At 46.7% G+C, this 22,846-nt stretch overlaps 9 protein-coding genes across 9 annotated transcripts; 3 read left to right on the top strand and 6 right to left on the bottom strand.

Annotated features, from left to right (window-relative positions):
* Positions 1-766: 766 nt before the first annotated feature.
* Positions 767-1,625, bottom strand: GLAREA_03944 (uncharacterized protein; the record flags this gene model as incomplete). The annotated part of the gene is made up of 2 exons (XM_008084197.1): positions 767-1,487; positions 1,540-1,625. 2 exons carry the CDS (start codon positions 1,623-1,625, stop codon positions 767-769), a joined length of 807 nt encoding a protein of 268 aa, XP_008082388.1.
* Positions 1,626-2,824: 1,199 nt separating this feature from the next.
* GLAREA_03943 (P-loop containing nucleoside triphosphate hydrolase) lies at positions 2,825-4,151 on the top strand (the record flags this gene model as incomplete). The annotated part of the gene is made up of 4 exons (XM_008084196.1): positions 2,825-2,964; positions 3,012-3,099; positions 3,149-3,701; positions 3,751-4,151. The coding sequence occupies 4 exons, from the start codon at positions 2,825-2,827 to the stop codon at positions 4,149-4,151; spliced, it is 1,182 nt and encodes a 393-aa protein (XP_008082387.1).
* Positions 4,152-6,146: 1,995 nt separating this feature from the next.
* GLAREA_03942 (uncharacterized protein) lies at positions 6,147-6,853 on the bottom strand (the record flags this gene model as incomplete). The annotated part of the gene is made up of 2 exons (XM_008084195.1): positions 6,147-6,659; positions 6,746-6,853. 2 exons carry the CDS (start codon positions 6,851-6,853, stop codon positions 6,147-6,149), a joined length of 621 nt encoding a protein of 206 aa, XP_008082386.1.
* Positions 6,854-7,999: 1,146 nt separating this feature from the next.
* GLAREA_03941 (uncharacterized protein) lies at positions 8,000-9,550 on the bottom strand (the record flags this gene model as incomplete). The annotated part of the gene is made up of 7 exons (XM_008084194.1): positions 8,000-8,246; positions 8,302-8,338; positions 8,485-8,717; positions 8,764-8,900; positions 8,949-8,977; positions 9,045-9,371; positions 9,424-9,550. 7 exons carry the CDS (start codon positions 9,548-9,550, stop codon positions 8,000-8,002), a joined length of 1,137 nt encoding a protein of 378 aa, XP_008082385.1.
* A 1,541-nt stretch (positions 9,551-11,091) lies between these two features.
* GLAREA_03940 (uncharacterized protein) lies at positions 11,092-12,360 on the bottom strand (the record flags this gene model as incomplete). Its single annotated transcript, XM_008084193.1, has 3 exons — positions 11,092-11,556; positions 11,747-11,824; positions 12,133-12,360. 3 exons carry the CDS (start codon positions 12,358-12,360, stop codon positions 11,092-11,094), a joined length of 771 nt encoding a protein of 256 aa, XP_008082384.1.
* Positions 12,361-13,870: 1,510 nt separating this feature from the next.
* On the top strand, positions 13,871-15,469 carry GLAREA_03939 (Cyclophilin-like protein; the record flags this gene model as incomplete). The annotated part of the gene is made up of 1 exon (XM_008084192.1): positions 13,871-15,469. The coding sequence occupies one exon, from the start codon at positions 13,871-13,873 to the stop codon at positions 15,467-15,469; it is 1,599 nt and encodes a 532-aa protein (XP_008082383.1).
* Positions 15,470-15,617: 148 nt separating this feature from the next.
* GLAREA_03938 (uncharacterized protein) lies at positions 15,618-16,545 on the bottom strand (the record flags this gene model as incomplete). The annotated part of the gene is made up of 2 exons (XM_008084191.1): positions 15,618-16,142; positions 16,324-16,545. 2 exons carry the CDS (start codon positions 16,543-16,545, stop codon positions 15,618-15,620), a joined length of 747 nt encoding a protein of 248 aa, XP_008082382.1.
* A 1,649-nt stretch (positions 16,546-18,194) lies between these two features.
* Positions 18,195-20,384, top strand: GLAREA_03937 (Winged helix DNA-binding protein; the record flags this gene model as incomplete). Its single annotated transcript, XM_008084190.1, has 2 exons — positions 18,195-18,676; positions 18,734-20,384. 2 exons carry the CDS (start codon positions 18,195-18,197, stop codon positions 20,382-20,384), a joined length of 2,133 nt encoding a protein of 710 aa, XP_008082381.1.
* Positions 20,385-21,551: 1,167 nt separating this feature from the next.
* On the bottom strand, positions 21,552-22,787 carry GLAREA_03936 (DHS-like NAD/FAD-binding protein; the record flags this gene model as incomplete). Its single annotated transcript, XM_008084189.1, has 3 exons — positions 21,552-21,623; positions 21,712-22,509; positions 22,557-22,787. The coding sequence occupies 3 exons, from the start codon at positions 22,785-22,787 to the stop codon at positions 21,552-21,554; spliced, it is 1,101 nt and encodes a 366-aa protein (XP_008082380.1).
* Positions 22,788-22,846: the final 59 nt, after the last annotated feature.

Here is a 22,846-nt window from a genome sequence, read left to right as displayed (position 1 = left end):
GAGAAATCCAACTTTGCGATATCTGTCCGGGTGAATTGCGTTGTGATAATGTGGTGCATGGAACCCGCATTGCATATGGGATTTGTGGGGGTGCGCCAATCATGAGACTGTTTTGGGGTTGGTGCTGCAGATTCTTGGATGGAGCCGAGAATTGCTTTATGACGCTGTTGTGCTGCGGTTTTTGTGGTAATCTTACATTATTGCTTGTAGTAAATCGTGTTGGATTGTTGAGGGGCGCGAATTTTGCGATGAGGAAGAGGGGTGGGATGTTTATACACGTGCTTGAGATCACATTCTGTCATGGACAACCTTTTTAACAAGCAGATCACTTTCTGAAGCTCGTATTTGATTAGAGTCTTTTGTTTGAGAGACTGTTGGTTGGTAGAGTTATTGTGCTTCTTTCGAGTCTGACTCTAGTGGCCGACTAAGCACCATGCCAAATGTTAAACATCTGCTAAAGCTTGAGCGAGACTTGTCAATTGAAGACGATTTCTGGATGGATATCTGCAGGACTTTGATCTTGGAATCAGGTTGCGTCCCATACGAAGTTCCAGAAACCTTTAACGCTCAATTATCTAGAACTAAAACAGAGATGTAGAAAGCTTTCTGCTATTTGAAATTCGTAACAGATCAGACTAACGAGCTCGCTTAAATCAAAGCTCCAAGGAAACCATTAAATATACATCGAATTGCAAAACAGTACAATCATGCTCTTGAGCACCTCAAACTACTCCTAGATAAATTGCGCTTTCAAATACATGCCGCCTCAAAAGACAGTGTAAACTCCCGTCGCGCTAGCCGTTGGCTTCGGCGGCGCTGTTTGGGAAACGGTAATCGCACTGGCGTAAAGTGGTGGGCCTGGAATCGTATAACTTGTGAAGGCACTGTACAAATCAAACTTGATTCCTGGGTCGGTTGCCTTGTAGAATGTAGTTGCAAGAACGCCATCCGGATTCTCAGTTCCAGAGCTCTTAACCGCCAGATTGAAGCACTGGGGATAATTCTGAGCACCGTTCGCTTGACCAGCTGCGTGAAGACCAATGATCTCGTGTCGCAGGACGTAGTTTCCTGTTGCGATGGAAGTTGGGATGGTGATTGTCCAGGTGTTGTTGTTTGCAATGAGTTGATCCGTAGCCCAGTAACCGTTCGTCATCTTCTTAGGATCGATAAGTGCTGACTCGCCAATCTTGAACCACTTAAGCTTTGATTTGTCGGCAGTCTCGCAAGGACCATTGCAGTTGGCTAGATAGTCTAGGACTGGTCCTTTGTGTGTGGTGGGCCAAGGCGTCCATTGAAGATTAACTTTTCCACCAGCTTTGATGGGAGCAGCTGCTTGAGCATTTCCCGCACCAACATGGCATATGATATCTGCATTGGCGTATGCAGCTGGTGCAATGAACCCATTGTCGAGATCCTTGGGCGTTTTCCATCCCACAGTCGCTGGATTTGGTGTGATGTATTGCATGGATGGATTGTAACCAATGTAGCTAGAAGAAATCGATTAGTAGAAGCATCAGATAGTTGTGAAACATTACTCACTAGATTCCATCTGCAACTATGCCACTGACAGTTCCATGAGCGGCAACTGCAGAAATGATACCTGCAAGAGTAATGATTGACAGCATTTTTGAGATCGTTATTCGTTAACGCTACGAAGAAATATGGCTAACTTGCTGATAGTGAGAGAAAGAGAGAAGCAGTCCATACTTATGACAACTTGGCAGGAATCACATACCAACCCCAGGTTGCATCGACTTACTCTTTGGGTCCAGACCACGAGCTCTACGTACTATTCTGGGCACTAAGAATGTATTCCTCTTCCTGCTTCCCATGAATTTACAAGCGTCGACGCAACAAACTTGACTCGAAGCCAATCGTGTGGCACAGAAATATATTTGACATGTCTTCTGACCGTGGAAGTCAAGGATTTATCCCTCCACCGTTAATATACTCGGCCCATCGGGCTATTATGGAACATAAAATCCACCAGTTCATGGCGATATTAGCTCGGGCTTGGACGGTGCGCTTCCATCCGTCAGAGGCGTATGCTTCATTAAAGGATGAGTACCGGAACGTACCATCCCTAGAGCATATCTGAGTCCGTGGTCACTAGGAATGATCCCAGCTCATCGATTTCTGTCCCGATGAGCCGACGGATTCTCAGATAATCTTAGATTTAGCCGACATGGAAGACCAATATAAGCTCTTGGGGTAAATAGCGCGATGCACCCCACAATCCGCCAATGCTGTGTTCTTGTGACCCGAATGATCTGGGAAGCTTTGTACACGAATAATAGTGAAAGAACTTTGGTAGGTTGAACCTCGTTCTTAGCAAGAGGCGAGTCTGATACATGCCAGCACTTGTTCCGACCTCAATAAGGTGTGCCCATTAGGAATGCCGAGGATATCCAGTCAGTGACAAAGCAAGAAATCGCACGTTGGACCGTGGCAAGATTGTGAAGTCCTCATACCAGAGATACAAATCATCTCCACGGACTCTTGTGGTTTGTGAAGCGGCGGTGGATGTAGCTAGTTGAGAAAGATCGTTTGGAGTAGACAGTGAAACGTCATTGTAGTGATACTTTTACATGGCGAAGATCTCTGCTGCACGCGGACTTTGCGAACTTAGAGATGTGCTACAGAGAGGAAGGAATGGAAACGACAAGCTTTGAGAGAAAGCTTTGAAAATACAGTTGGAGTATAAGCGGGGCATATTGTAAGCTGCCTAAGGCAGAAACCACTCTACGCGTTCGTCGCGTCTCCTCGAAAAGTGTGCACTCTTAATGCAAATACCCAAGGCCTATTGAAGACCCAAACCACCGAAATGTCGGACTTCGAAGATGAGATGGACGTTGATGCGCCAGCCGCAAACAATCCGGTTTTGTTCAGCTCAGATAACACGAATTCCAAAGGCAAACGAAGTGCTGCGAATTTACCAGTTGAAGCAGAAGATAGTCTGCCTTGGTAGGAGCCGTCATCAAGTTTCCGTGAACGGTACTGACTTACCATAGGGTAGAAAAGTATCGTCCAGATACGCTAGAAGATGTTTCTGGTCATCAAGATATTCTAGCGACCGTCAATCGATTCGTAGAAACAAACGTTAGCACTCCAGCAACCTGCCATTGTCAATTCAAGCTAATAGTAGCAGAGATTACCACATTTACTATTTTATGGTCCTCCAGGAACAGGAAAAACTTCAACCATCCTAGCTCTCGCTCGAAGAATATACGGCGCAAAGAATGTGCGGCAGATGGTGCTCGAATTGAATGCGTCCGATGATCGTGGTATCGATGTTGTCCGGGAACAGATCAAGACGTTTGCAAGCACGAAGCAGATATTCACGATGAACCAGACTGCAGCCACGGCCGTGCCGACATATAAGCTTATTATTCTGGATGAGGCAGATGCTATGACTTCAGCGGCACAGATGGCATTGAGACGAATTATGGAGAAATATACAGCAAATACTCGATTCTGCATTATCGCGAATTATACCCACAAACTCAGTCCAGCGTTACTCAGTCGATGTACCAGATTCAGATTTAGTCCTTTGAAGGAAAGAGATATCAGAGTTCTTGTTGATAAGGTCATCACGGAGGAAAATGTTCAAATAAATACACAGGCAACAGAGGCGCTTGTGCGATTGAGTAAGGGAGATATGCGAAGAGCGCTGAATGTATTACAGGCATGTCATGCAAGCAGTAGGTACAATCGCTCGACGAAATGGGATCCGACTGATAATTATTCAAGGCACACCAATCCACATTAAGGGAACGCCAAAACCAGCAGAAAAGGACATCAAAAGAGATCTGATAACCGAAACAACTATTTACGAGTGTATTGCATCACCACACCCCGAGGATATTACCAAAATCTTAGATACACTCCTCAAAACTTCCGACGTTACGTCTTGCTTACATCTTATCAACACCTTGAAGGCCAGTCAGGGACTAGCATTGGCAGACATCATCACCGCATTAGGTGAAGAGTTAACGAAACTCGACGTCGCGCCCGCCGTGATGATCACCTGGTTGGATGGACTAGCAGAAGTGGAATACAGACTTAGTGGTGGAGGCGGAGAAATTGTGCAGACAGGTGCGGTCGTTGGGGTTGTGAGAAACGGTGTCGAGCTTATGGGAAATGCCACATGATGGAAATGATATAGCGTTGTGCATTTATGGTATCAGGAGTTCAGGGAATTATATGGAATTCAGAATTACGACTGTGGCTCTTGACGATATATTTCAAGGTGTAGGGAATTGAGGACTGGCGAAACAACTTACTGCATAGCCAAATGGCTTCGACGTGAAATGTTGAACAATAATGAAATACACGCAATAAGAATCCAGCTTCACAATTCTAAATGTTCCACCGTGCTCAAATTACCCCAGGTGTGCGCCACTCCGCGCACGACATACGAGGGCAGCATTATAATTTGCTTTAAAAAACATGTTTTCATCCAATCAGGATACAGCGGCTCAATGGTCTAGTGGTATGATTCTCGCTTTGGGATTGATCAGTTCATCTGATTAAAAAGATGTGAGAGGTCTCCGGTTCAATCCCGGATTGAGCCCTTCTTTTTGATTCTTTTTGGGTTGCTCGTGCTGACTGGTTGTCGTCGCATACCCTTGGTGGTGTTTGTATCGAGCTTTTTTTTGTAAGGTTTTTGGGAGCTGAGAAGAAAAAACAACCTGCTGACGAAACCCGCGCAAACAAATTCCGTTGTTTGTAAATATATTTCTCTTATATGATTCATTTTGGCATAGTTGCTTAGTTTTATAGGGAGTCAGACAATTTTTGGGTTACGATCTGGAAATTTAACTTTCTTCTTAGTTCGTGCTTTTTCTTCTCGATATCTAAATCCACGATATCTGACCAAATAAGTGAGAAGAGAGATGTGGTAGTTGCATAATATGCTCTTGAAAGTGAGAATGCCTTGCGTATTTCTTTCACAGTTTAGTAAAATTATCACGTAAAATACAGCTTCTACAAAGCCATCGTCGAAGAGACAGACTGGCCGACAACGGATGCAGTAATGAACTCACTATTTCGGGTTGAAATCCTCAGATCGTGAAGACGGAAACTCCTCGTCGGCTTAAAGACACTCCAACCGGCCTCAAGCTCGAAGACAGACTCGGCACCTAATATTCACTGAGTTAACAAAAGACAGAATGAACACAAAGGTGAGGTAATGTCTGTCAAGCTTGTGTTGCACATCGCGATTTCTAACCTAATGCTATCAAGGTTGTTTTTGGTTTCGTAGTCTTATGTACTAATTAGTAGTCTTATGTTAGCGTAGGACATTACTGTATTCAGTGACTGTACTACCTGAATGACGCGGGATAGAAACCGCGATATACAACAAAATAGCAGTGTTGTAGTAAACTGGATGGGTCAGGGGTTGTTAGCTTAGGATGGGAAAATGCGACGTGCAACAAAAGACTAGACAGGAAAATGTAAGAAGCTTTTGGGAGAAATTAGCCTAGGATAGGAAAATGCGATGTGCAACCAAGGGGTGGTGTATTAGAATACTGGAGGTGCCAGAGAGTTGCTAGCTTAGGATGCGACGTGTAACAAAATATAAGTGTATTAGTATACTAGAGGCGTTAGGGTGTTGTTAGCTTAGGATAGAAAGTGCGATGTGCAACAAACGCAAAGGTAGTGGGATCCTAGATACTGCTGTTAAGTTGCTAGCTTAGGATGCGATGTGCAACAAAACTTTGACGTACAGTTGTGAAAGTGAACTCGGTAGTGAATGTGATTGTGACGAGTGGAGTGAATCTGATGATTGGTAATCAGTGCGTGTAGATGGACGAAGATGAAGTGAGTATTCAGTCTCAGGATTGCGGATTACTATTTGGTTTCTTGCGTCAAAACTACAGCTTCAAGGCAATAAGTATACGATGAGAGAAAAAGACAGAGTCAACAAGAGGACTTTTCAATAATTACTTTGTCTTCCTTTCAAGAACTTATGTATTTAGAAGACACATGGTATTAGGGACCAAGGCAATTGTTGAATATGCCATGACAAAAAGCGCTGAGCATATTCCCGCGCCGCTCCGAGAGCAATACCAAACGCCCAACGCCAAACCAATAAACAAAAAGCCAACATCCTCAGATGCTCTTCAAAGCGTGACAACAAAAATCTACTTCACCTCCTTGATCGTAATCAGTGGAACAGGTTTGTCTTTGCTCAGAGACTCTCCAACATGGTCACTCATATCCTCACCATCCTCCGCATTTGCACTCTCGCCGTTCATCACCCCCTCCTCGACCCAAGCTCTGAAATCTGTGTTGTACTTGTAAAACTTAACTAAGGTCTTCCTATTTGGAGTTTCCAATCCCATAACCCAAGCGAGCGGTCCGGTGAAAGTTTCCTCGTGAGTAAATAGCGTATGTCCAGGGTTTGTTTTCGACGGCTCAAACTTAAATGTATGCCAGCCGCATAGAAGATTGAGGTAAGTGTAAGGCCAAGGTCCGCGCCAGCGAAATGCTGTGGGTGAGTTTTCTAGGATTGTTGGTCGTGCTACGATGCCGCCGAGTTTGTTGTGCATACGATCGCCTGGGACAAGTTCTGCGCCGGTTTTACCAAGTGGCATTGGTGTCAGTGATAGAATGAAGCCGCTGTGGTATTGGGGTATCAGGTCGAATTGGAGGAACTAGTATACATGTCAGTACTTGTTTTTGAACTTTCATTTTCGTCATATGAGAAAAATGATAAGACATCGGATCTAATGAGACATACCTTCTCTCTAACCCCCTCGACGTTTTTGGCAATTTCGATCTCGCTGTGTACTTTCGTCTCCCATACCGTCCTCTTGATTCGTCCCCACAATCCTGATGCTGTCTCCATTTTCTTTTTGTGGTCTTGGAATTGTCGATCTCTCGGTGTTGCTTCTTTGGGAAAATATGATGCGTAATATGTGTGATTATTGTCAGATGTGTGAGATGGAAATGTTGTGGTGATCATGCTTGTATTGAGACTTGGTATTTCGAAAGCGTGACGGGACATGAAACCACTTCGTTGGTCAGGCAACTTTATTTGTTTGTGGAAGTCTTTTGGTGAATCAAGTACAAGTCCGAGATCAACAGGTATCAGATTTTGTGCAGATGTAACTTCTCAGCATAAATCCAAGCGTGAATATGTATAATTCAACAGTAGATTCTCGTAAACACAGATCAACAGTGGCTGGTTATCCTTGCCGGAAAACTGTCTGGGGTCCTCAATTCATTTTGTAGTTGATGTCTTAGACCCACATATCGTGGAGTTCTGAGCTGTACGATGAGATCGTCGATGTTTTGCATGGGCAAAACAGATGGTTCCGTCTGAAAACGGACGACGGGGATGGTCTTGAGTCGATGGAGGAAGCTGTAGGGCAGAAGCGGGGCACCATTATGTAAGCGACGATGCTTATTTCGACTTCGAAAGGCTACCTGCACTTCGGGATCACCAACACCGACTTTTGTACACGTTGCAGAGCTCAGCAGGGAGCAAACTCTTTCTCATTTTGATCTTCTGAAACATCACCTGGACAGTGGCGCTCTGGATTGCATATTGAACATGGTGTCGGCCCTTCTAGCTGCCTCAAGTCACCTTCTACTTCTCGCGGAATCAAGGCCAATGCAACTTCGAAATCCCAAGACCAGGGAGTCGTTTCCTCACTTGGGATGTCTCCGATCCTTGAGACTAACTTCATACGGGTATCAAATATGATTCATTGCTATTTCAAAAACTAAGTATGGCTTTTCCCCAGTCAGATGCGCAAATCGAATCCCGACAGATGCAACGCATACACCCCAGCAAAGAACAACTCAACAGCCACCACTTTTCAGATGAATGTTCTACGTCATCATGCACTTTGGATCCAATCCGGAGATTTCTCGCTACCAGTAGAAGCCAAGTACCGAGTGCCAAAAGTAACAGCCGTGATCTACCGGATCAAATATCTGGAGCGTGATGCCAAGGTTAAGATTGCATCTCCCCTCTCTCCTTTACCTCTCACGCCTCAATTGAGCTAGGTTCTGCTTCTCTCTTATGATCTCGCGTTCGTTCAACGAATCGAAGCATCTCAATGGGGGAGTTATTGTAGACTGTTTGTTGATGTGCATCAGCGTTAAGTTTAGTCTTCAAAGCTTGATTGTCAGGAGACAAGCTGCAATAGGGCACCAGTAGGTCCAGAACACTTAGGTGTGATCCAATTGCGTCGTTGATGCACTGTGTGCATGGATAAGCTGCGTCTCCCCATCTAACCATTTGTCAGTGCTGTTTTCACTAACCAACAAAACTACTTCATCACTTACGGTCCGCTATCTCCTTCACCGATGCCAACATGTCCTCCTTGAAGACGGCAAAAGCAGTCCCAAGTGTCAGTAGCGTCGGGCTTATTGTAGCATGTATCTCAGATGAAGCGAGCTTTGGTGCATGCATCGGAAGCTTTCTCGGTGTAAGTAACTATCAAGGGTAAAGAAGGATTGGATGCTTACCCAAGCATGCGCGTCCCTGAGGACCGACTGGATCTTGCGCGGTGAAGCTGAGTACCTCGATAGATGACTTGTTGGTGACAGTCTGCTTTTTGACACCGGCCTTCAGGTCATCAACAGCCTTTTGGTAATCTGTCTGAAGGAAGCAATATGGCTGGATCAGGCCGAAGGCGTCGAGGTGTAAGTTTGCAGCGGTATTGATACAGGATGCACAATCGGAAGCAGAAGTACCCCAACTTTATGTCTTAGTTAGCACAGGTTGCGAGAAGGACCGAGCATTACTTAAGCTCCAAAAGCTCCTCCACCAGGTCCAGCATGGCCACCTTGAACTCTACAAAAGCAATCCCAGATATCGACAGGATTGGTGGACTGAAAACACTGGGTCCAAAGGCCACGAGCTGTGTTACAGGAATCGGATGCTGTACAAGATTAACACTAATACTAACCCGAAAAAGCTGGCAACTTACAGTAGCATTTCTCCAAAGCAGGTGACAGACTATGTTGACGAGTCACAAGTTCACGAGTTTCAACACCACGAGTTGCCTTCCTGGAACAAACCTTACAGACTGCCTCTGGCAACGAAAACGGGAAAATCACATTCTCCAGCTCCTTAGCCGCAGTCGTAAATTTGGTCAGATCACCACCCGAGCAGAACTCCGCAGCGGCAAGACCCAAAGCGGTTGAGAGCGTGGTATCACCAGGCGTAACGACTTCCTCAACACAAGGCGCACAGCTCTCAACAAGCGCACTGTACCATTCATAGTGCCATAGCCCATCGAGGTTGTTGGGGCCCCCGCAGAGACATTGTTGCATGGTCTCTGAAGGACGGGTTTTGGTGGTGTAGGTTTGACATTCGGACCAGGCTTTGACGGCTTGTTTGCAGTTGTTTTCTGGGGAAGGTTATTTTGGAGATCGGAAGAGGGATTGAGAGGATGGACTTACTCTCGCATGCTTTGAGGGCTTTGAGGGTGGGGCGTGGAATGGCGGTTTCTGGGGTGCGGACGTCGATGGCGAGGGCACTGATGAGGGGCAAGGCTGCGAGCAGCGATGCGATGTTTGAGAGCTTCATAGCGAGGTCAGGTTTGCGGTGAGAATTTTGAGATCTGGAGAGAGGTTAGTATGTCGTGTTTAGGTGTGCTAATACATCTTTAGATTGAGGTTGCAGATCTGAGGCTTCGATGTGCTGTGAAGATCTGAGGGCGGAGAAATACTTCGTAAACAACATCGAAGCTCCAGATCTACTCAACGGCGCTTTCACGTTCAACTTGAAAACATTCAAGAGAATCACAGTAAGCAAACCCACATACCTAAGAATCTTTCCAAGTCACCAAAGATGCGGAACAGTTCAAGAAAAAAAGCCGGTCCTTTTCTGTGAGCAAAAGAGTTGGGCGGGAGAAGGAGAAAATATTCAGAGAGGCTTCTCAGAGCTCTTATAGCCGGACTTACGGTTGGGGTGCTTAAGTTGGTGAAATTGAAAGGAGGGTGCACGGGTGGAAATGAGCAGGATTTAATTGGAGGAGTGGGAGGGAACTGGAGGCGAGGAGAATGTGAATAGGTGTTGAATGGGACGATTTGAAAGGGATGGGTAGTGAAATGGGGTGATTTGGGTGAGAGGGAAAGGCGAATTGGCAATTCACTAATGTGTCTTGTTCAGAAGGGTTTGTAATTCAGTTGGGAGGGGCACAACTAACGTGAAGAAAAGAATGCGTGAAATTCTGATAACTGCTAATAGAAGCATAAATGAGGCTCACATAGGCTGCTAACATAAGCGCTGATGAACAATATTGATTGAACCGCGAATGAGATTTGCGTAAGCTTACCTGAATCTTTTCCATTGAAGTTCTTGAGATTCATTAATTTAGGTTTGAGAAAAAAAAGGATGTGAGGATCTCGCAATAAGTTTGGCTCAATTGATAGCATATGTAGGCAGGGTTTATATGATGGAAAAGACTCGGATCTTAAACATAAATCCTGAAGCCCAGAATACAAACCAACATCTCTTAACCGAAATTTCTAACGGCCCAGGATCTTCTTTAAGCGTTCATGAGTAGAGAGAGTCAGAGGAATGGAGTGAGTCTGGTTAGTGGCATTAGGCAAGAGAAGGGGAAATATGACATAAATATCAACGCTCAAATCCCAAGCAGCATCTACCAAAAGCGAGATTGGAGAACTTTCAAAGTTTCGTCAGTTGTAAGACCGACAGGACACATCCTTCGACAAAATAAGGATGCTTTGCCAAAAACGCTAGGATACTTAATTTGGTTGAGTCAAGATACAATATTGTTTCTAGAAGAAGGGCTAATTATGATACTTAGGCGTCAGAAAGTCGTTTCTCAAATGCTTGTTCACATAACGGTCGGACTGTCTGCCTAGTTATCTTGTCAAGAGAAAGTATGATATGTCACTCAAAATAACCTCTGACAGAAACGCCGTCACTTAAGGGTATAGGTGTATTATATAATATCCCTTCTATCATCCACCTCATTACTATTACCACCTCAACTCTATCCCCACATTTCAACGTCTAATATCGTTATCCTACATTCGTTCCACATACTCAACCCTCTCGCTATATGGGGTATACTATTTTAAACACCAATACAGAATCATCTATAACAACCAAGCGCGACATCTCTCAACCAAACCCTGACTTGTTCCAGCGATTGGCAACTCCCCATCAAAACCGCTATTCAACATCCCCATCTCAAGCGCAGTATTAAACGGCTCCGCCGTAGCTGTCACATGGATGACAGGGAGAGCACTGAGTGCCGGCATTGGTGGTGAAGATGGTGGTGGCCACACAGGGGAGGCAGGACTGTATTCTGGGGAAGGAGCGGCCAAGGAGGGTGGTGGTGCGCGGGGGTAGTCCGACGGGGAGAGAGGCCTGAATTCTGGGGAGGGTGGTGGTGGGAGTGCCGACGGGGATGGGTAGGGTGCCGGTGGGAGAGGGCGGGAATCTGGGGCGACGGTTGGAGCCGACGAGGGAGGTGTGTTGTAGAACTCTGCCCCGATGGTGATTTTTGGGGCGGAATTTGGGACGGAGGCCGAGGGAGAGGTGGGTGTGTTTGGGAAGAACTGAAAGCTGTTAGTGCTTAGTTTGAATGATCTTGGAGGGTAGCACAGGATAAGCGGCAAGCCATTGAGTGTTTCAGGAGTTCCAATTGAATTCCTGAGAACAATTGACGAAATTTCGAAATTTCGTCAATCACTATGGCGAAATGTTGCATTTCACTTGTCCACTCCGATTACTATGGAAAGCACTTACAGCCAATCCATTCTTCGCCCCTGCTTCACCCTTTCCAGCAGTCGACCCACGTTTTGGGTGTATACAGGCCTGATGGAACTACTTCAAAGTTAGTTTTTGAAAAACGTGATCGTTTAGCACACGTGATAAATGACAGTAAGTAACGATACAATTCCTCAAGTAATTACGTCATATTTGACCCTTTGCAGTCGTCAAGTCACAAGAGACTTTTGCGTACAATCTGATTCCTCAAAGCAATTGACGCATTGGCGATATTTCGTCAATTAAATCGAAGAAATATCGCAATTCCATGTCCGTTTCTTTTTCGTGGGGGAAAGTAGGAAAGAACTTAAGGTATCTCTTTCCTCACTCAGAGGAAATACAACTGCCTTAAAGAAAGAACCTACAGGTGCAGGTCTAATTTCATGTCCGCCAGCGACGAACCCAGCAAGAATACCTTGTCCGCTACTGGCACTGGCCCCCTGCGGAGACTGGTACCTGAAGCCTACATCGGCGACAGAGCCTCGCGTGTAATTATATCCACCAGAGCCCTCCATGGCAGGAGCGACCGGGCAGACGTCCTTTTCAGCAGAGAAAGGGGAGGCGGAGGTGGAGAGACAACCTTTGGTTGACATGGTAGGTGTGGGTGAGGAGGTGAGAGGTGAGAGAAAGGGGGTGATAAGCTGCAGGGTAAGAGCGATGAGAGGAAGCGTTGGAAGTGTGGAAAGAGAGAAAGAAGGGTGCGGGAGAGTCGGGTTCTTTATAGTCAGGCCCAGAGCGACTAAACTAAGAACCCCACACCCACCTTGATCTGGAAGAGCTTTGCGATCGGGAGAGCAAAACTAAGATGGGTAATTATAATTGCATTATTATCCTACTGAGAGAGTGCAGAAGAAAAAGCCGTCCAAAGCCAGAGATTTGAGCTCATCAAGAGCTCTAAACATGAAGGGGTAGACTTATGACGCAGTATCGCAGCTTTCGCACTGGGACGCTCAAGGCACTTCTGCCATTTTGTTAGATACCCTGCAAACCACTGACAGCTTTGTATTGCTTTAACTAGGAAACTCGTCCACTTGCTTTGAAGTGTCGCGCGCGCTTCTTGCCCTGGCACGGATGACACTGCAAATTGGTAGGGGACACCGTACAATCTCGTTCCAACGAGTACAACGCACTTTTAACATCTAATATGAATGCAATTACAGTGCTAACTATAGCAGAGACTCAATCGCGACCTTTCGCTGAGATACTTTGAAGTGTCGTGCGCATTTCGGCCATCAGAATCCGATGACGAATGAATATTCTAGACTCGCCCACCAAAATTCTGCTCCATGATATCACAAGCTTAGAACCCGACCCCTCGCAAATATCTCTTAACATCTTGGACCGCAATACTTCTTTTTTGTCGCGAAAGGCCATCATCTGAACACTCTCCCTATCCGCAGACAGCTCGCACAGCAACAACGCGACAAAAATGCAGATGCGAACCACGACGATATTCGGGGCATCCTATCGCCCCGAGCTTCCCGCACGACGCTTTGGAAGCTCCAGGAACAATATAGCCGGTTCGCAGCATCAAACTCTGGTTTACACGAGAAGAGAAATAGGGGGGACGTTGGAGGAGTTACGCGAAAGTCAATATTTGGTTACAAGAGACGCGACGCCACAGCATCGGTACAGGGATGATCGTCGGGCGGGTGGGTGCTTTCTCTGTAATATGAGGGACAACATTGGTGTTTTGTTCGAATTTACAATTGATTTGGGGGTAAAATTTTGGGTTTTGGTAGGAGATAGACGTGGTGGTACGATGGAAAGCTTGTTCAGAAAATCTTTGGTGATTTGGTGATACCTGATGGGTTGGGTTGGGTTGGTGTTATTGGATTATACTAGGGATGTTACGTTGTGTTTGCCAGTCTGGTATAGGAAGGGCTCCCTTCGGTTTCTGGATTGAACATTGGTATTACCTTTGGATACAGCTTTATTAATTGTGTTATACGGCAAGGAAGTGTTCAAGAACCCAATACTTGTGCGCATTAATGCGACGCACGTGATCGCGAACTCTCCAAATTTCGAGGCTCGAGCTCCAAATCTAACACAATCCTACCTCCTCACAACCAGGCCTCATTAACTTGCAGGTCTCCCTCCAAGATGTCATCTCTTTATAACCTCGAGCCACAGCCTACCGCATCCTGTATCTTTCATACCACCTCCGGCGACATATCACTCGAGCTCTGGGCGCAACAAGTCCCCCTCGCATCCCGGAATTTCCTCCAACTAGCACTCGATGGATACTACGACAACACAATATTCCACCGCTTAGTCCCCGGTTTCATACTCCAAGGTGGTGACCCAACTGGCACTGGGAACGGCGGTGAAAGCATATACGATGGCGGCGCATACAGTGAAGCCCGCGAATTGGGCGGGATATGGCCGATGGAGGATCGCAAAGGGAAGAACGCGGGGATGCACGGTGTAGGGTTCAAAGATGAATGGCATTCAAGGATAAAATATAATCGGAGGGGTCTACTGGGAATGGCTAATGATGGCACGGCGGACTCGAATGGAAGTCAGTTTTTTATAACATTAGGCAATACACCGGAATTACAAGGCCGGAATACGCTATTTGGACGGGTGGAGGGCGAAACTATCTATAATGTTGCGAAGATGGGGGAGGCGGAGGTGGGCGAGGGTGAACGGCCGATCTATCCAACGAGAGTTACGTCAGTAGAGATATTAGTTAATCCGTTTAAGGATATGGTTAGGAGGGTTAAGGAGGTTGTGCCGGTGGTAGAGGAGAAGAAAGTGGAAAGGAAGAAGAAGAGGAAGGGGAAACAGTTGTTGAGTTTTGGGGGAGAGGAAGAGGAGGATGTACAGCCGGTTGTCAAGAGGAAGAAGTTTGATGAGAGGATTGTGGTAGATGATGGAGAGGTGGAAGAAGTCAAAGCCAAGGCGCCGAAAGAGAGTAAGAAGAGAGTTGTGAAACCAGTCTCTATCGAGTCTTCACCGGAACCTGCACCGTTACCTAAGGCTCTGCCGAATCGAGCTGCGAAAGTTGAGAGTAGGGATGTATCTTCATCCCCAGAACCTGTACAGAAAGTCTCGTCCCTACTGGATCGAACGAATGCACAGATTGCCGAGTTAAAGGCGTCGATGAAACGAAATGTCGCGGTAGCGCCAACAAAGGAGAAGAAGAAATCAGCATTGGAGGAACTGATACCCGTAACATCCATACGAGGAAGAAAACGAAGGCCAGGAGGAAACGCACCACCAGATGAACAAGGAACTTTGGACATGTTAACAGCATTTAAATCACAACTAGACGCCGCTCCTCCCGAGAAAGAAGTCCCTAAACCAGAACCAATCCCTGGAACAGCGGAAACCAAAGACGCCGAACCCGACGACGACGAAGCCGCTCTCTGTGACTTACATTTTATAGCTGGTTGCGAATCTTGTAAGAAATGGGATACCCAAGCAGACGGAGAAGAAGAAGAAGAGGATGATAATGACTGGATGTCTCACGCGCTTAGTTTCAAAGAGGATAAGTTAGGCAAGGATCTTAGTTATCGCCAGAAAGCGCTGGAGGAGCTGGTGGTTATTGATCCGAGGGAGAAAGAGAGGACGTTGAAGGAGGAGATGAAGGCGAAAAGGGACGCTCGGAGTGGTGGTGGTACTGGGAGGGAGTGGGATCAGGCGAGAAATAAGAAGATGGCTAGGGCTTCGGCCGCCGCGGGGAGAGCGGCTAGGTAGAGTAGGTAGGTTTATTGAAAGTAACCATTTTGATCCCCTCTTTGTATTCTGTTACTATTCTTTTCCGAAATGTATGTGATCACAACAAAAGGTTGAGCAAAAGCATTCCACAACGCATTAAAACCAACAATCTCCTTCTCTGCACGACTCAATGGTGCTGCCGATAGACCTTCGCCACCTCCTCCACCCTTTTAATCTCTTTCTTCAGCCTTCTAATCTCTTTCTTCAGACGTTTTGATTCCTCACGTTCTGAATGACCTCCTTTCGCTTCTCCTCGTCTCAATGTTTTAGACAACTTCTCACGCAACCTCTTAGGCCCGGTAGATTTTGCGATCTCTTGTGCTGTTGATAGAATAACACCTTGTGCTTTGCTAACAATCATACCCTCAGTACCTTGGACTGCAAGCATCAATAGAGCGCGAATGGTGAAATTTGCGTCGTTGCCTGCTATGTGTGGCAGGTTACATGGACATTCTAGTTCCACCAAGCGGTCTCTCAGTCCTATTGGGCAGTTCAAGTGAAGTATGTCACAAGCAGCCTTTTGAGGGTCTATTATACCGACTGGGTCCAGGTCGATCTCGAGTTCGGTCAGAAGCCATAGATCATTCTTGCTGCCGAAAACCACGAGAACTACGTCCCTGTCGATAACCGGATTTTCGATTTCTTCCTTGATCTGACACACATCAACAGTTTTCGATTGACCGAACAGAAATCTTCTGGAAGCTCTTGCGCAGTAATCGGGGGGACCGACACAACAATTTTGAGTTCTGAGCAGATTGTCTCGTTGAAGAGATGTAGTAGTGTGACCAGATATAAAACTCCCACGCCCCAGTATCTAGGATAGAGATTCCTACTTGAAACTTTTCTGCGAGGGGGGTTTGGCCTACTACAATGCCTTCCGTGTCAAGTGAAAGAAACAAAACGTCTTTCAACGGTATACACGTCAGATGCTGGGAGTCCTCAGATATTCGTACAGGCTGCCGGACCGGAAGACCAAGGAAGTGAAGAAGAAGTTGTCCATCTTGAAACACCTGTCTGCTCATTGAACGCTCATGTGGTTTGACAATCTCTCCCATGTTGGAACTGATTGTCGGGCACAGGTAGATGCTTAAGCTAGCCTTGATAGAGAAGAAATATCGATTGTACAACACAGTATTCGTGCGCAGCTTGGGAAATTTTAGCAAGTTGACAACGCGTTTATGAGGAAGAGATTTTGGGCTCACAGATTCGATATTCTCACGACGTAGCAATCATTGTCTGTAGGAGGAGGCGTCGTTGAGGGGCGTGGAGTGGTATTCGGGTGCTATGTGCAAACACTGATTGCTGAGTCTGGACTGCTAGAGTCCGCTCGTTCATATCAAGGGGAGTCTGACATTCATAAATTCACTAGTTTTCGCGGGTCCCTTCTGAGCGCCTTTCAGATTTTTGTAATTATGTATCAAATTCGGTCACTCGCTGGTGATGGGGAAAAATCGAATGGAGTGCATTTTGTACTGTTAACGAGTTCTTCCTTGGGAAGAAATTCCGACACTTACCTAACCTACTAAAGAAAGATTGAGGTGGCCAAACCCTCAAACCACGGTTCGCTCAAGTAATCCGGTTCTTGTGATAATCCCAATAAAGGTACTACTCTTCTCGAGGCGATACACTTTGTGAAGGTAACTTTTTGTTCGAAAGCTATGTTTTGACATGAAGCTGTTCCTAGAGATTACGGAGGTCTACGGGTATATACTTTGGAGTCGTCATCAGAAGCGCACGTGAAAAAAGGTCGGCAGGATCAAGATGAGTAGTATATCAGCCCTTGGATTCTGCCCTCTATCCTCTGCACTTCATTTGCCCTCCAGCCATCTGCACTGCAACACTCTGGCCTCTCCCTCGGACACTCCAAGGAGTCATAATTCCGGTGAGGCTGCAAGAGGTACGTGGAGGCCAACCACGGCCAATTTCAGCCTTACCGGCTATAGGTCCGATACGCCGGCTAAACCTCGCTTGCCAAATGCCGCTGCTAGGGCCGAATTACGATGTTGAAAATAGCACCGCCAAAGTGACGTGTGGAGAGTAATCCACCAAAAAACATACGACCGCAACAACTGCGAATGCGATCATACACACACACTCACGCGCACTACACTTACGCTACAATGAATTTACACATTGGTATATGAATCCACTCATTCAGAACTCAGACCACTATATCATTGCGAAAAGGAAATTGGGAAAGACATTCAAGGAACGAAACAGCCTCACGATCAACCCACGAACCTGCAGCTTTCCGAACCCCCCGCATTGACATTTCTGCTTGATCAACCACGATTCGCCGTCTGTCAAAGACCATTTCTGGAGAGAATAGAGATTTTGTAAGGCTGCTTGTGGACAGACTATCTTTGGTTACGTTGGGAGACTTCTTTGATATAACTGTGCGCCCATCGGAGATTTATACAGACATACTTTCCGCCAAAGCATAGACGAGCCCTCCGAGACTCTTCTCGCGCAAACAAACTTTTCGCGACTCATTTGGCGCCAGTATACGATCGGCTGTCTACATATTGCGATTTGAGCAGGAACTAGATTGGGGGTTTGGCGTTACAAGGAAGCGTAGGCTACAGGAGAGCGGCCGGCTTGCGGACAGATTCACTCTCCAGCGGCTGTTCGATTGTGACGCTCACCGTTCTGCAACCTTATATCTTACTAGGTAGCTCCATATATTCGAGGTCGCCCCTTCCTCATGCCTCCAACAAACACGAAGAAGCGTTCAGCACCAGGCTCCTCACCAGCCATGCAAGCCGCCCAGATGCCGCAGTCCTACACTGCACCTACCCACCAAGTCTCGAATCAGGAATACGCTCGTTACAATCAAAATACAGACAATCAGGTCTTTCAGGATCCTTCGACTTATAATTTGAATGCTTATGGGGGGAATGTTATCCAGCAGGGACAGTTTGATCTATCAACTCCGCAGCCGAATCAACTCCCGTCGACACAACTCGCGCGCAGACCACATAACAGACAACTTGTCCCAACAGCGCAACCATACGACAGTACTGTTGATAGATGGTTAGGGGATGAATTAATGCAGGATCCTCAGCCAGGGAACGGGATGGAGGAGTCGGACAATATTGAGTTGTTGGAGGAAAAGGCTGCGGTAGCAAAGAGAGACGCACAGTCGAAGCGCAAGCAGATTCCGCCGTTCGTTCAAAAGTTAAGCAGGTGAGTGCTGTTCATATCTACTTCTAATGGACGATTATCTAACTAGATCATTTACAGCTTCCTCGATGGTGCAAAAAATACTGAGTTAATACGATGGTCTGATCGGGGAGATTCCTTTGTGGTCCTTGACGAAGACGAGTTTGCTAAAACCTTGATTCCCGAACTTTTCAAACACAACAACTACGCCTCGTTTGTTCGACAATTAAACATGTATGGGTTCCATAAGAGAGTTGGGCTGTCGGACAATTCGATGAAGGCAAGTGAGAGGAAGAACAAGAGTCCGAGCGAATACTACAATCCCTATTTTAAGCGTGGCCATCCAAATTTGCTATGGCTTATCAACAAGCCAAAGGGCGGAGGCAAGGCAAAACCCCAGGGTAGTGGGCCGGGACCTGGACCTGTGCCTATTCGCGGGATTGTGAAAAATGACCCGGATGTTGATAGTGATGAAGATGGACAAAATGGGATCGAAGAGATATATCGAGAACATATACCTGGAACATCTCGTGCTATATCTCAGGCACCCGAAGGTGGCCAGTTACAGAAACGAGAATTGGCTGTGGTACAGCATCAGCTGGCGGAGATACAAAAGCAACAAGGACAGATCACGAATGCGTTATCACGAATACGAAAGGACCATACTCAACTCTTTCAGCAGTCACTAAATTTCCAAAACCTCCATGATCGACATGAGAATTCCATCAATGCTATTCTTACTTTCCTGGCAACTGTGTATAACAGAAGTTTGGATGGAAATAATCCACAGAACTTTGCTCAGATGTTTGCAAACGGTATTCCTCACGACCAGCATACCCAGGGAAATGTTGTTGAAATCCGGGAGCCAACAAACCAAACACAAAATCCAGCGAATGTTAGCCCTCAGAGACGGCAGCAACGGCTGCTCATGGCTCCACCTGCAAATGGTAATCGGGCGGAGACTCTTTCACCAACATCCACCCCACGAGCTCAGAACTTTCCACCCAAAACAGCGGCTGTGGAAGAACTTTTCGATAGCCCAGCTGACTCGCCTGATATTAAAACCGAGCAAGATCCACAACCACAACAGCAACCTGATATCATGATGAATATCATCAACAATACCAATGCGCAGAATGGTCCAAACATCAACGCCATGGAATTTCCAGAAATGCTCCAACACTATGAGAACGCAAATGGACAATCACCCTTAACACCGGATCAACGAAACACCATGCTCAATCTGATAGCCAACAGCTCATCCGCACCCGGAACGAATAACGCTCTAGTCAGCCCCTCACCCCCCGAACCACCAAGTCTTAGCGGCCTCGAATACACCCAAGCAGATATAGAACGTCTCCTCCAAGCACATACCGCGACCGGCGAACAAATCAACAACGTCGAGAACTTCATAAAACAACCTCTTGACAACTCAATCCCCATCCTCGACGACACAACCCAATACTTTGATAACCTCGACTCGAACGGGAATCTCGACATGGATCAATTCCTCGACGACGGCGCGTTCTACGGCGACACGAGTCCGACCGGTAATGCGAACTTTGATTACGCGTCGTATGGGAATGGAAATATGGGAGAGGATTTTGATTTGGGTATGGATGGTACTGATGGGAATGCGAGGATTGTGGAGGCGGAGAGTGAGGCTGTTACGCCTGATGATGGGGGCGATGGGGGGAGGAGTAGTCCTAGTAAGAAGAGGAGGAGGAAGTAGAGGGCTTGAACGTAGTGGACAGAGTGATGATGGATGATGAATTTATGAAGGGGTGGAGCATGGATATGGTGTTATTTCTTCAAAGGACAAGAATTTGAGAAGCGCTCTGGCTTTGCTTTTGTCTGTGCGTATGTGGTGTTTGTAGGTGTATATGCTCTCTGATCAAATCCGGGACGGTGTTTTTTGGCGATATAATTTGTGGAACGGATGGGGATGGAAAATTGGGGGGTGGGGAGGTTTAGATTCTTAGGGGTGCGTAGTTTATAAAAATGGGTTAAACTTATCTCTCGAGACTGCTTGTAAACCCTTTCAGTGACAAGAGGCAAACAATTTTAAAATACCCTACAGTCAGCATCACCAGGACATAGAACTGTTACATGGCTGAGCGGAAAGACACCGATACTAAAAATCTGTGGAAACTTTGATATCGAATAAGATCAGGAAGCTTGGGTTGGTCGATATGGAGATCCAATACCCGAACTCCCATCCTCGGCTGCAAATATGATGGTGCATGGGTTGGGTGAGTGATGTGCGGAAGGTCGGGGGAGGGGGGTAGGGAAGATATGGTGGTTACCTTGGGGTAAAATTGTATGTTTTGTCTTGGTGGTGTGTTGCTTTTGAACCTGGGAGGTAAGTTGAGACGGTCCACGGGTGTTGCTTCTACGTCTCCTCTAAATCACGAACTTGATAAGAATCATACCTTGTGGTGACGATCAACTGATGAACCGATAAGACATACAGAACTTCCAATCTCCAATGGGCTGTGTGTCTATCCAGGTTCTATCCCTTCGACCTACTAGGCCCTAAGCGCCTGCTCGAGAATTACGCAAGATATTGTTGGGGAGGGCTAAAACGCTCTTGTTACTGGAGTTACGGGTCTTATACCTATACCGCGCCGATCGACGGTTGTGTCTCCCTTTCCGCGTACACGTTTCTTGGGGCCTGATTAGCAGGCGGAGGGGGTGCTTGAAAGCGGTAGATCTGGGATTTGTTTTTTTTTTTTTTTTTTTAGGTAGATATGTTCTGTGTGTCTTTGGTGGAAGAGGGTCAGATTTTGGATGTGGAATTCACGGTGGAGGGGTTTCAGACGCTAGTTTAGTCTAGCTGAATGGAACAGCTTCGTGAGGAGAGTGTGAGATGTGATGGGTATATGAATCAGTCTTTATTCTATTTACAAGCGTCTTTTGCGAAGGTTGCAGCGACTATCAGTGGGAAACAAGCCGTAGCTTCGACGTATACCTACACAACACACATTAGCAAGTGACAAACCCAAGCAACAACCCTACTTCAAGTAACATATTAGAAGGGAAACTAGTCCAAAACATACCTTCACACTATCCGCCCCCACCTTAATCTTTCCCCAACTAACCGCCTCATCCGGTCTCGCACCTGCATCACTCCCATCAAACTCCTGCGCCGTATTCACATACACCGCGCTCTCGGCGCCATTCCGCATCAGACAGGCATTTGCGATATGATGTTTGACCACCCCGCCGCCAAGAATGATCATACCTGCTCTCTTCGCGCGGACGGCCATAGTATTGATTTTACGCAGGTCTTCAATGGTATCCATAACGAGGCGTTGGGGAGAGCATTTGAACGAGTGGAAGTATAACATATCACCTAAACTCCCATCCGTCAACGCGGGACAGAAGATCGGGATGTCGTTTTTGGCTGCCCAGTAGAGGACGGAGGATTCGTTGTTGATTTCCAGACCAAGTCGTCGTATGATTTTCGAGGGCGTCCAGACAAGTTTCTCGTCGTCTGGGATTTTCGGGTCTTTTTTCGAGGCTTCTTGTTCGATGAGGAGGGTGTCGAGGATGGGCATGACCCAGTCTTCGAATTTGCAGTAGTTGTCGTTAGGGACGATGAGATTACCGATGCGGTTTAGGCCTTTGGAACGGAGTCCTGCTCCTGGGGTGGAGAAGGCGCCCATGTATGTGTCGCCTAGACATTTTATCAGGTCTTCTTCTATTCCTCCTGCGGTGGTGACGATGACTGAGATGTGTTTGTGTTGAGCGAGGTAGCGAAGGGTGCCCCTCAGCCCGGAAGATATGAGGTTCGATGTGTATCCGAGGAATATTGTTGTTTTTACGCTTGGATCTTCGGGGTCCCGCCAGGCTCGCTGAGAATGGTGTTGGTGAGGGGTTGATGGTGGGGTTGGAAACGTACCATGTCGTTTATTATTCGCACTGCTTCTCCTATGGATGAGGCTTGGAATCCCATGTGGTTCATTCCGCTCATGAGGTCGTCGACTGTTATGGGACGACCTGCAAAGGCGTTGAAATCGAGTTCTTCGACTTTTTGGGAGCCGGATGGCATAGAACCGTTAACGAGAACGGCATCTGCGACTGAAGATGGAACGGCGCCGTTGCCGTTGGAGGAGGGCGTTGTATCTGCCATTGTGGCTGCTAGCTCTGCGAAGACCGTTGAGGTGTTTGGTGGGATGAGGATGTTTGGCT

The sequence above is a fragment of the Glarea lozoyensis genome, assembly GCF_000409485.1.
Source record: "Glarea lozoyensis ATCC 20868 chromosome Unknown GLAREA2, whole genome shotgun sequence".
In the NCBI taxonomy this organism is placed as follows: Eukaryota; Fungi; Ascomycota; class Leotiomycetes; order Helotiales; family Helotiaceae; genus Glarea; species Glarea lozoyensis.
Note: the sequence above shows the minus strand (reverse complement) of the source record. Positions and strands in the feature narration are given on the sequence as shown.